At 43.4% G+C, this 12,935-nt stretch overlaps 2 protein-coding genes across 3 annotated transcripts; both read right to left on the bottom strand.

Moving 5' to 3' along the window:
• Window positions 1–1,350: 1,350 nt before the first annotated feature.
• On the bottom strand, window positions 1,351–4,412 carry LOC310663351 (olfactory receptor 6B1-like). Of its 2 annotated transcripts, none has more exons than XM_083411155.1 (2): window positions 4,116–4,412; window positions 1,351–2,420 (listed from the first exon to the last, which is right to left on the bottom strand). In XM_083411155.1, exons 1-2 carry the CDS (start codon window positions 4,158–4,160, stop codon window positions 1,464–1,466), a joined length of 1,002 nt encoding a protein of 333 aa, XP_083267281.1. In that variant the 5' UTR covers window positions 4,161–4,412; the 3' UTR covers window positions 1,351–1,463. The 2 variants fall into 2 exon arrangements, with proteins under 2 accessions (XP_083267281.1, XP_083267282.1); XM_083411156.1 differs by lacking the exon at window positions 4,116–4,412 and adding an exon at window positions 2,643–2,734.
• Window positions 4,413–7,563: 3,151 nt separating this feature from the next.
• LOC310662493 (olfactory receptor 1E16-like) lies at window positions 7,564–8,803 on the bottom strand (the record flags this gene model as incomplete). Its single annotated transcript, XM_083409429.1, has 2 exons — window positions 8,712–8,803; window positions 7,564–8,565 (listed from the first exon to the last, which is right to left on the bottom strand). Exon 2 carries the CDS (start codon window positions 8,533–8,535, stop codon window positions 7,564–7,566), a length of 972 nt encoding a protein of 323 aa, XP_083265555.1. The 5' UTR covers window positions 8,536–8,565; window positions 8,712–8,803.
• Between the last annotated feature and the right edge of the window lie 4,132 nt (window positions 8,804–12,935).

The raw sequence follows: 12,935 nt of genomic DNA, 5'->3' as shown, positions 1-12,935 counted from the left end.
AATAATGCGAACATAGGAAGCCAAAGTCAGTAGAAAAGGGAAACCTATTGCCATATACCAGAGAATAGAAGTTGCAAGTTTTACTAGGTGGGTATTGCTGCATGTTCTACTATCTAATGGCTCCTACTGTCAGAAAGTTCTTCCTGATGTTTAGCTGAATTCTTCATTCTTGCAATTTGAAGGCATTGCTTGCAATTTGAAGTTCTACCCTCCAGAGCAAGAAAAAACAAGCTTGCTCCATCTTCCATGTTAAGATGGTTAGAGAGTTTAGATAGTTGAAGAAGGCTATCATATCTCCTCTCAGTCTCCTCTTCTCTGTGCTAAACATACCCAGCTCCCTCAACCGTTCCTCATAAGACTTGGTTTCCAGATCCTGATCATCTTGGTTGCCCTCCTCTGCACATGTTCCGGCTTGTCAATGTCCTTCTTAAATTGTTGCGTCCAGAACTGGGCCTTGTATTCCAGTTGTGGTATGATTTTCAGAAAAATATTTTGTGTCAGGATATCAATCTCAGGGGGCTAGATTCAGACTTTATCATGCTTGGACTCATCAAATAGAGTTATTTATGCACCTGAGGAATTGGGTCAAGACAATGCCTGGAACCCTGCACATGCTGTACTTGCCTAGCTGTAAGTTTCACTGAACTCTACAGGACGTACTTTTTAAATATACATTCCACAAGGTTGTGCTTGCATATGAATTAATTCATTTACTGCATAACGCCAAAATAGGCTTCTAAGCAGTTTTCAACCAGTTTGACAAACATGTCATAATTTCATAAAAATTCATAAAAACCAGTTTCATAAAACAGTTTCATAAAAACAATTTCATAAAAACCAGTTTCACAAACATTAAAATATAAGCATTGCTTATTACAATGCACAATAGAACAATTTCATTTAAACAAAATAGCAATTAAAGAGAAGTTTAGGCTAGTTTATCCTGACTAAGGCTGCAATCCTAATTCCTCTTACCTGAGGAGTAAGCCTCACTGAATTCAATAGGATTTATTTCTGAGTAAATGAAGTTAGGACTGCACTGCAGGTTTCTGCTTGTTTTATTCTTTGCCTTGTTACGTTACCAGTGACAGTGGCAGTTTGAGTATCATTTTGAAAAGACTTGAATCCCAGCCCAAAGGATTGTTATTCAATGGCAAGGGATGAGCCAATCTCTCTGTTTATGGCACATATTAGACGTTTGTGTGTGTGTGTGTTTTTCCACACTTCTGTTCCATTTTCAGATTAATTAGTAAAGTTCTATATTTTTTTTTAAAATCATCACAAAAGAGGTATTGTAATATGTATTGAAAATGTACTATTTTTTCAAAATTTGCTTTTATTGATGCACTTTAATGACTATGTGAAAACTTAATGCCTCAAGCAACCCAGTTAATAACAAAACCAATCTTTATCTTCCTGTATACTTCACATGATCCAACCCACTATGAAGTTATGGAACTCAATCACAAAAAAATTCTGACAAATTTGAACAAAGCTTCCTTGACCTCTCTATTTCTCAAACTGTAAATGAGAGGATTTAACATGGGAGTAAAGATGGTGTAGAAGAAAGAGAAGATTTTATGTAATTCCTTTAATTTTTCTGTTTCTGGAACCACATAAACTAAGAATAACGAAAGGAAGAAAAGTGTCACAACAATCAGATGGGAAGAGCAAGTGGCGAAGGCCTTCTGCTGGGCAGCTCTGGATTTAATTCGCAAGATGGTACAAATAATGCAGACATAAGAAGCTAAAGTTAGGAGAAAAGGGGACCCTATTCCCATAAACCCCAAAATCAAAGTTGCAAGTTTTACTAGGCGGGTATTGCTGCAGGAGAGGTTTGCTAATGGATAAACATCACAAAAGAAATCATCAATTTCATTGGGTCCACAGAAAGTTAGTTGACCCAAAAAAGAAGTTATGATAGTGTTGGTCACCAGGCCACACATCCAAGAAATGAATGCTAACTGGAGGCAGAGTCTACCACTCATTATAGTTGGGTAGTGCAGAGGTTTGCATATTGCCAAATACCTATCATAAGACATCATTGCCAGAAGGTAACATTCTGTGCATGCCAAGAAACCAAAGAAATAGTATTGTGTGATGCAACCCTTAATAGATATGGACCTATCCCCAGTAAGGAAACTGACCAGCATCCTGGGCAGGATGGTTGAAATGTAGCAGGTCTCCAAGCCCGACAAGTTCACGAGGAAGAAATACATGGGTTTGTGAAGATGCTGGTCAACTGCAACAAGTAAAACAATTAAGAGGTTCCCAACAAGAGATAAAGCATAGATGGCAAGGAACAAGACAAAGAGAAGGATTCGCAGTTCAAAGTCATTGCCAAATCCCAGAAGGATGAATGTTGAAGGGGTTGACAGATTTCCTCCCATTGCTTTTTGCTGTTGAATCTCAAATTCATTCTGAAATACAATTGAAAAATGTTAGTGAGCTCAGCAACCCACCCCATTCCTGTTTTCCCTCCCATGGATGTTTGTGACTAATGTGGACAGTCGCAGGAGACTGCGAGGGACGATTTGCAGAGGAAAAGCAGGAAGAGAGGCAAAGAGCTCACGATTCTTACCAACCTTTTGGTTTGTCCCTGCTCTTTACCCCACTTCACCCACCAATTTGTGGTTCCAAACCTGTGTAACCGCAAAATCCATGACATCACACAAATGTAGAACTGCAGATGCTGAAGAATTGAAAGTGTTGGAGTAGAATTCAGTACTTCTGACAGTAGATGTTCCCTATTTTGTAAAAAATAAAAAATAAAAAAAATCCCAGGTTATATATAAAAATAAATTATGACTTTACTATCCTAGTTTTCTGTTTGCAAGGAGGTGTTTTATGAAGATGTGGTCCTTGATTGGCTGTTAGTTTTCTGCTAGTAGTTTAGGACTCTGCTATATTTTACTGCTAGATAAATAGATGTGCTCAATGGCTATATTTGGAGCTGAATTATGTGGGAAGGAGGCGGTAGAATTCTGAGAAATGAAGGCAGCTCTTCAAAATTGTAGGTGGGAAATACCACATTGAATGCTTCCTTATAAATGAAATCTCCTTGCCTGCAGAAATCTAGCACAATGGGGGGTAATATGGGCTAAGGTCTTCCATGCATGTGCATCTTTTCTTATTTCAAATAATATATTTAAAAAACAATGTGATTCCTCCACATGCAGACTGAAGTGGCATCCTTTATTCAACCACCTCAGCCTTTGAGCACCTTATTGAGCTGCCTATGTACACACCAGGGCATCTAATCTATAACTAGAATTAAATTCTGTCAGGTATTTTATATGAAACTTATGAAACTGTGAAAATGATTTTTGTGTATCTTATTTCTCCTGTTAGTTAAGAGGCATGTTAAACAATGCAGGAGGGAGCGTCATATAAGCTTCAATTTTCACTCCAGAACTATCTCAGTGAGTCAAACAGGACAACGTCAGACTAGGAAGTGGACATTATGAAAATAGGCAGCTGAGCTTAGTCAGTGCTTGGTACCTAGTAGGCACACCATCCCTTGCTCCTTGACATTGCTGTTTGCTGAAATCAGCTTTCTCAGTTCTATAGTACATCAAATTAATCCAAAATATTAATAAATTGACAGCAGTGTTATTTTTGCCCCAGAGCATGCACTGAGGGCAGATGAGGCAGGTTTAGGTCTGGTGAGTGCCTGGATATGGAATGTCAAGGAACCCCATGTATGCCACCTTGAAGTCCACGATGAAATGAAGATGGGCTGTTAATGCACTAACTTAAATCAATGATACAACAGAATATGTTTCCCTGAACATATTCTGTGAAATCCAAAAAAGGTTGACCCTGCAATGCCAAAGATCCTAAAAAAATTTGGCCCAGTGATAAAATATGTTGTTTAATTTATTCTGTGCCTACAAGCTAACAAGCTACCTTTTCTCCCACAAAACATGAGACTGACCTACAGAAAGAGGCAGACTGAGATCAGATTGGTTAGATTGACAAAACCCAACTTTCCCTTCTTATCAGCCACTATCAGTGTATATAAACCATTTTAAACCTTTATAAGAATGAAATACTATATCACAAATATAGTACTTGGAGACAAAAGGTTAATAGCATGATTGATAAATATTTACCTCTGAAACTGTTATATTCCTAGGTGCGTTCCATTCAGTTTCCATATGTAGGATGGAAGCTTCTCTTCTCTATCCCTGCTCTGGTCCAAACATTTCATTCCAGTGGTGACTCTGGTGTCTGGTGCTTCTTTGGTAGCAAAATATTACTGTACTCACTTATTTAATGTGCAAATGATCAAGTTGCCTTGCTGTTATTTAGCAGCAAAATATGAGAATGTAAACTTATTTAACAGACTATTTTTACAAATGGATTCTTTTTCCTATGGTTAGGAAAAAGAACTCAGCAGTTTGCCAGGGTTTGCCTTTCTATGTTTTGAATTCTAAGAGTTATAGTGAGCTATTACCATAACAGGACATCAATGACCTGGGAAGCTACATGTTGACTCATGCCTTGGGGAAGCCATTAGACTCTTGAAAAGCCAAGGTTCTTAATTAATGTACTCACAGGCTGCCCTCAAAAGCCTGAACAAGGAATGGCATTCATTCTGATGACGTTTTATTGCTTAATTATAGAAGTAATAAATTAAAAGAGATGGAGTTTATTCACAATGGTCTTGTAGATTGTCAGAAAAATGTTTTGTGCCAGAATATCATACTCAAAGGGCTGGGTCCAGACTTCATAATTCTTTGTGTATCTAAATAGAGTTATATATGGACTGAGGAATACATAGACCTGCAATCCAGCACATACTTGCCTAGCTGTAAGTTTCACTGAACTCTATGGTGATAACTTCTTAGATACTTACCGTATTTTTCGCCCTATAGGACGCACTTTTTCCCCTCCAAAAATGAAGGGGAAATGTGTGTGCGTCCTATGGGGCGAATGCAGGCTTTCGCTGAAGCCTGGAGAGCAAGAGGGGTCGGTGCGCACCGACCCCTCTCGCTCTCCAGGCTTCAGGACAGCCCCACCCCCAGCCCCACAAGCTCGGGGGAGAGCAGGGAGGCGGAACGCCGCCATCCCATTGTCCCCAGACCTGGTTTGGAGGCTGGCGGCGGGGAGAAGCCTGCTCCTCCCCATCGCCAGCCCCGCAAAATCGGGGGATAGCGGGAGAGGCGCGGCGCGCCTTTCCCACTGTCCCCCGACTTGGTTAGAAGGCTGGTGGGGGGAGAAGCCTGCTCCTCCCCGTCGCCAGCCCCGCAAACTCGGGGGAGAGTGGGAGAGACGCAGCGCGCCTTTCCCACTGTCCTCCGAATTGGTTAAAAGGCTGGCGGGGGGAGAAGCCTGCTCCTCCCCGTCGCCAGCCCCGCAAACTCGGGGGAGAGTGGGAGAGACGCAGCGCGCCTTTCCCGCTGTCCCCCGACTTGGTTAGAAGGCTGGCGGGGGGAGAAGCCTGCTCCTCCCCGTCGCCAGCCCCGCAAACTCGGGGGACAGCGGGAGAGGCACGGCGCGCCTTTCCTGCTGTCCCCCAACTTGGTTAGAAGGCTGGCGGGGGGAGAAGCCTGCTCCTCCCCATCGCCAGCCCCGCAAACTCGGGGGAGAGTGGGAGAGACGCAGCGCGCCTTTCCCACTGTCCTCCGAATTGGTTAAAAGGCTGGCGGGGGGAGAAGCCTGCTCCTCCCCATCGCCAGCCCCGCAAACTCGGGGGACAGCGGGAGAGGCGCGGCGCGCCTTCCCCACTGTCCCCCGACTTGGTTAGAAGGCTGGCGGGGGGAGAAGCCTGCTCCTCCCCGTCGCCAGCCCCGCAAACTCGGGGGAGAGTGGGAGAGACGCAGCGCGCCTTTCCCACTGTCCTCCGAATTGGTTAAAAGGCTGGCGGGGGCAGAAGCCTGCTCCTCCCCATCGCCAGCCCCGCAAACTCGGGGGACAGCGGGAGAGGCGCGGCGCACCTTTCCTGCTGTCCCCCGACTTGGTTAGAAGGCTGGCGGGGGGAGAAACCTGCTCCTCCCCGTCGCCAGCCCCGCAAACTCGGGGGACAGCGGGAGGTGCAGCGCACCTTTCCCGCTGTCCCCCGACTTGGTTAAAATGCTGGCGGGGGGGAGAAGCCTGCTCCTCCCCGTCGCCAGCCCCGCAAACTCGGGGGACAGCGGGAGGTGCAGCGCACCTTTCCCGCTGTCCCCCGACTTGGTTAAAATGCTGGCGGGGGGGGGGAGAAGCCTGCTTCTCCCCGCCTCCAGCCCCACAAGCTCGGGGGACAGCTTCCCGCCCCAGCCCCGCACCTGGGGGGGAAATAATTTTTTTTTCTTTATTTCCCCCCAAAAAAACTAGGTGCGTCCTATGGGCCGGTGCGCCTTATGGGGCGAAAAATACGGTAATCCACAGGGTTGTGCTTGAGTATGAATTAATTTGTATACTGCTTAATGTCAAAATAGACTTCCAAGCAGTTTACAAAATATAAAAACCATTTACCCAAGCATTAGAATCTGAACATCCATTATTACAGTGCAGAAAAACAATTCCATTAAAACAGCACAGCAAATAAAAGAGAAGACGCCTGGTTTAGCCTAGTTAATCCTGACTAATGTTGTACTCCTAATCTCTTTTACCAGAAAGAAAGCCTCATAGGGTTTAATTTTGAATAGAAGTATTTAGGATTGCACTGCATGGCTGCAATTTGATGCAAACACCCATATGAATAAGGCTCATTGAACAAAACATGACTTACATCTCTGTAAACATCCACAGGGTTCGACTGTAAATGAAAACAACTGAAAGGGTTGCAACTGAGAATTGAGCAATTTATTTATTTGAGCAATTTATTTATTTATTTGAGCAATTTATTTATTTCAGTGTTTTATTGAGACATTATTTTTCTTACTGTGGTGGAATACATAATCATTATGTTATTCAAAAATATTCATTTTCAATGCAAAGGCAACAATGCAAATTGGGAGGGAAGTAATCAATTGCATATTGTTTGCAGACTGAAAACAAGAACAGCTGCTTTTTGGCACTAGGGCCTGAGATTCTCCACTTGTTTTAAATCATTTATATTCCAGAGTTACATTTTCAAAACTTTGCTTTTTAGCCAGTGGATCCCATGCTGTGGAACAGAAACCTGGGATATAAACATCTCAACATATCAACGAACTTTTCCAACTGCTTCTAGTACAATACCTTATACTTCCACAATATTGATTAAGAAAGTACTACTGATTGTTGGCTCCACAACTCCTTTCGTGGGAAACTTGTATCCTTCCAGAGGCTGTTGGACTCCAACTCCATTCCATTCAGGTGGAGCTGATGTGCTAGAGAAGGATTTGGGTGTAGAGTCTCAGGGGCACTGCATGAGAGGTAGAAGGGGCGCCAAATTTTGGCATCACACAAGGAGCTGCTGAAAATTGAGACCCCAAGATCCGCCACTGGATTTGTGATGGAGTTCAACAACCTCTGGAAGACCATTGGTTCCCTATCCCTCCTGTATTCTCTTGAAGGAAATATATTACAGTTAAGAGCATCACACACTGTAGAAATGGTTAGGCAAAGCAGGGATCCATTTATTGAAACCAGTTATAACAGTACATTTTTCGGCATCCTTGCAAAATGCGTCACCTTGCTGCAAACTCTTCTTAGGGCTCTGTGTACTTCTTTATTTCTTAAACTGTAGATTAAAGGATTGACGAGAGGTGTCAAGACCGTATAGAAGACAGAGAAGACTTTATTGAGGTCTCTCAGAGTTGGTGTATCTGGCAGCATGTAGACAATGATTATTGTGCCATAAAAAATGCAGACAACAATCAGATGAGAGGAGCAGGTGGAAAAGGCCTTTTGCCGTCCAGTGGTGGATGGTATCTTTAGGATGGTGGTGATGATGCAAACATAGGATGTGAGGGTCAGTAGAAATGGGGTGATAGTGAAAATGAAGGTCGAAAGAAAGGTGACAAGTTCAATCATGCTTGTATCACTGCAGGAGAGTTTTTCAAGTGGGATGAAGTCGCAAAAGTAATGATCCATGACATTTGGGCCACAGAAGGATAACTGGGCCATCATGTATAATATTACACAATTAGCCAGCAAAGAGTCGATCCATGCCCCAATGATTAGCTGAACACAGAGCTTTACATGCATGATAGAAATGTAGTGCAAAGGTTTACATATCGCCAGGTAGCGGTCATAGGACATCGCTGCCAGGAGATATGTCTCTATACCTACACAAGAACCAAACAAATAAAACTGGGACAGACATCCACTAAGAGAAATGGACTTCTTGCCACTTATCAAATTGGCCAACATTTTGGGCAAGATAATAGAGCTATAGCAGGTCTCCAAGCAAGACAAATTGGCCAGGAAGAAGTACATGGGGGTGTGGAGGTGTTGATCAGACACAACTAGCAAAAGGATAAGGAGATTCCCAGTTATTGTCACAATGTAAATCACTAGGAACAGTACAAAAAGATGTGGCTGAAGCTCAGGGAGATCCCCAAATCCCAAGAGAATGAATTCTGTGATAACTGTCTGGTTTTCCTTCTCTGTGTTCCACATTGATTTAATCAACTGCAGGTCACATCAACCCTAGAAAATAAAAGCAGAAGAAGATGAATTTTGATATAAAGACATCCCACCCTCCTAATATCAGCAGCACAAGGAAGCTGTTTTGCAATAGGAGTAGCTCAAGCAAAATTTAGTGGATTATAGTATGTGGGACAGATTTCGCTTACCATCTCTGTTGCAGCTTCCAATGAGATTACAATCCTCATATTACTGTCCTACCTATTAAAACCTGTCCCGCAGTACCATCATGTAGCATCATCATAAAGACAATTCAGAACGAGGGTGGTGCTTCTTGCTATCACTATGGCACCTTGTGGTTAAGCATCTGGATGCTCAGAAAGCAGCTGTGGTCTTTTCTTGTCCTAGGTTCATGCACCAGCTCTGCACATTCCTGATAAGATGAGACCTGGCTACTGCAAGCTATGGCTTTGTGACATGCATGAATTATTAATGGTTTCTTATCTGAGTAGCAGTCATTTTAGAATTTGCAGTGCAAAGTCTGCTTCTATTTTTACTGCTGTTGCTTTTAAGTGGTGTAAGCCCCCCACCCCGCCCCCCAGGCAATGCAAATGCTTTGGAAGGGTGGAGTATAGTTTTTCTAAAATCAATCAGTTAATAAATGCCAAGTATGCTTAGTCAGATGTTCACCCCACTGTTATCATTGGAACAAAGCACTTTCCCAAGCAAGTGTGTGCAGGATTTCAGCCTAAGGCAATGTGAGTGCTGCAATGCTAAGCAAAAACACAACACAAGTATCTTTATCCAAAAATGAGCTGAGCTTTCTTTTTCCAGTTGGAGTAGTGAATGAAAAGGGGAGTTTGATATAGAAATGTTTTGATGAACTGGGTGAATTTGGGAAGGCAGTTGTCATTTCTCCCCATCTGTCTTCCTGACTAAGTGCAGAGATGGGAGAGCAATTCAATTCAGATTGCATTTCAAGGTGATTCTACCTACCTGTCAGGCATGGAGAGTCCTCTCCTTCCTTCTGTACCTTCACAGATAAGAATTAACAAGCAGTTGATATATTTATAGTCCTTTTATTACGACATCATGTTGCAAGCACAAATACACAGCTCTCCGCAAGGAGGGCAGTTGGCTATTCTAAATCCTCCTTCCAACTTCCGCAGCATTTTAGGCACTGACGGGAAGTTCCTCCCTCCCTCTGACTCCTTTGCTCTCTAATACATTTGGACCTCTGAGTACGTGGTGAGGGAGGAGTCCCCCACACTCTCTAGTGATGTCTTGACTAGCTGCCCCCTCCCTTCTGTTTCTCTTGTCATTATCTCACAACTGGGTAACTCCTCCCTAAACTGTTCAACTTCTCTCACTCTCTGCTTCTGAACACACCATGGACAATGGGGACCACTCTTCCCCATCTAACTCTCCATCGGAGAGAAGCTGGTCTGCCATAGAATGCATTCCCCAGTCGTCATCTTCAGACCATTCCCTGACACTGTCTTACACATTCCAGAATGATACGTGAGCCGAAATAAAGCCATTCCCCAGAATCTTATTTCAGCATTCCTGATGGGGCATCCTCCAATGTACCAAAGGACAGGAGGCTAACTAGGGGAACTCAGGGGGAATGGGGAGTGCCCCCCCCACAGCATCTGCCGCCAGAGGCAGCTGCCTCATGGTAGGATCCTCTGTGTGTATTTCTTCCTCGAACTTTACATTGATATAATGGGTGAGAGAAAGCTGTGAAGGATTAGTAAAATAAATGTGGAAATTAATGATTTAACTTGACATGGCCTTTCCAGAAACATCCACAAGGTAGTTCGAAACATGCATTTGAATTAACAGAACTTCACATACAACTGGAAAGAAGAGAAGCGGAAAGAAACTAAAGCTAACCTATCCTAACACTGGTAAAAACAAACTATCGTTTAAAAAGGCTCTTGAAATATGGTACCTCACCAACAAAAGAATAGCATCATATGGGATTAGCACTTGCCTTCAACCAATCTCTTTGATGCGCAGTGATATTCCAGGATTCAAAACCTGTAGTAAAAAAATTAAGGAAACACAGTAGGCTCTGAGCAAGCTGGAACAGCCACATTTATACAGAACTGTTAGTGATAATGTTTATGGGTGTAGATGCTTCTCTCTTAAAATAAGTGATCCTGTGGGACTTTGCTGCAGATTGGCTACCTGGGGGCGGGGACCATTTATCTTGCAACTGACTTCCTAAACCCTAAGGGGATTCTTGTATTAATTATTGCTTCATGGGATTGCTTTACTGTCTGGATGAAACATATGACTGGAATTTTACAGCCTTCTGGTTTCAAGTTCAGTTGTGTGGGGCAGGGACGGAGGAAGGGGGTGCGGTGGGGATGGATTGCCCCGGGTGTCTTCACTGAGGGGGTGACATTTGGCGCGCCACCGGCCCGCGACTCCCAGGCCTACCCCGAGCGGTCAGGGTAAGGGAGGGAGCTGCGCCGCTTTACTGGCGGCATTCCCCCCTTCATTTTGACAGCTTGGGGGAGGCTTGGGAGTTGCAGGCCAGCGGTGTGCTGAATGTCTAACATCAGCAGCTCACTCTGCCCCCATGGGCAGCTTGCTCTGCCCTCGGCTACAGAATGTGCATGCCACTCCATGCACCCAAGTGGCTATCCTGCACCTGGGAGGGCACCCTCCACACCTCACGCCTCTCAGGAGCGCACTCTGCCCCCCTCAGGAGTGCGCCCCACCCCCCTTGGGAGCACGCCCATCCTGGGTAGCACAGCCATATGCTCTGCCACTGGTGTGGGGTGTATGTTTTAAAAACAAAATCATAACAAAATACCTGTTTTAAGACATTTGATTTATATACCTAAATTGATTGCCTTTAGCTGCCCTCTAGTGTTCAAACTTCCTGCTTGACAGCAGCAGCTTCCTATAGTGTTCAGTTTATGCCCGGATTGATTTTATAAACAATAATGGAAAAATAGCAGGCTTTTTGCTGTGATGTTTATTTTCAAAAGTATATTGGCAGTACCACATTTATGATTTTGCAAAATGAGAATCTGGGTTAAAATCATGCATTTCTCAGTTTGTTTGTTTGTTTGTTTGTTTGTTTGTTTGTTTTAGTGATAGACAATGCCCCATGACTTGATTTGAAATCAGCTCAGTATTTATGAACTTCGTCATAGTACTCTCAAGGCGATGAAAGCTCACCTAGGAATGTTCTGAGACAGTTTGGAATGTCATCACACATGCACAGGGTATCATTATTTCCCCAGTTCTGCTCCAACTGTCTACCAATGACATTAGATCAAGGCTTCCATTTGCTCTGGGGAAAGGTGAATAAACTGAGGCTCAGTCCAGATTGGGGGGGGACTACTCAGCAGGGGTGCCAACTTGAATAAAATATGGGAGCGGGATCCAGGTAAGCCCTGCCCCACATGATCGATGACATGATGCAGCACACACACACTATTTGAGTGGCAATACCCATTTTTTTGGGTGGCCTGGGCCCCTCAAATATTTTAGGGGAGGTGAAGGGACCTCGGCACTTAGGAGCTGGTTCCTGTGCTACTCAGTGTGTACCCTTGATGAGATCACAATTCCTCTTTAAAAGGCAGAGGATTACACAACGATAGCTCTATCCTGGAGTAACTTTAATCAACGCTACTTCATCTGCTAGCTGTGTATACTGCTGGGGGAAAGGGAACTGATTATGACTACTCATACCCTGACATCTTCTATACTACTGTCATTCGTTAATTTGGTACCTTCCAGTTTAGATTAATTTAACATGCTTCATTTAGAAATGTCCTTAAAAGTTCACTTAATTCAGAATGCAGAGAATGCATTAGTCATGATTAGAATAGACCCATTCAGTAATGTTAAGAAATCCAGTCTTTTCTCATGCCTAATGCCTGTTAGAGTTTGCTCTCAATAAAGCAGTTTGGGCAAAATCCTTAGTGTAAAGATTATAAGATCAGTAAATAAGTTCCGTTGAATCCAATGGGACTACTCTTAATATGGCAATGGATCCAGCTCTCAGGTATGATATTTTTTTCCACAAGGACATCATGATCCAACTTTATTTCTTTTATTTGTTTATTTTTACTCCTACACTTGAAAATTAAAGTCTCGGTGGATATAGCTTGGCTATTCTTGTTCATCCTGTTGAGACAGTATGTGTGTGTATGTTAATATCAGTTTGGTGCCATTAATTAAATAGACATGGGTTTGGAAGAGCGTAGAGAATCCTGAGAATCCTCTGGAAAAATAATCTCTCAAAGGACCTGTTGATGGCATTTTACCATTGCACTGTGGAGAGTGTATTAACTTATGGTCTCTGTTTGTGTGGTTTGGGAGCTGCACAGCCAAGGAAAAAACAATGCTGTCCAGGGTTGTAAAGACTGCAGAGAGAATAATTGGGTGCACTCTTCCCACCTAGATCA

The sequence above is a fragment of the Podarcis tiliguerta genome (genome assembly GCF_965153285.1).
Source record: "Podarcis tiliguerta genome assembly, chromosome: 13".
NCBI classification, from domain to species: Eukaryota; Metazoa; Chordata; class Lepidosauria; order Squamata; family Lacertidae; genus Podarcis; species Podarcis tiliguerta.
The sequence above is the reverse complement of the archived record's forward strand: the minus strand, read 5'-3'. Positions and strand labels throughout refer to the sequence as shown.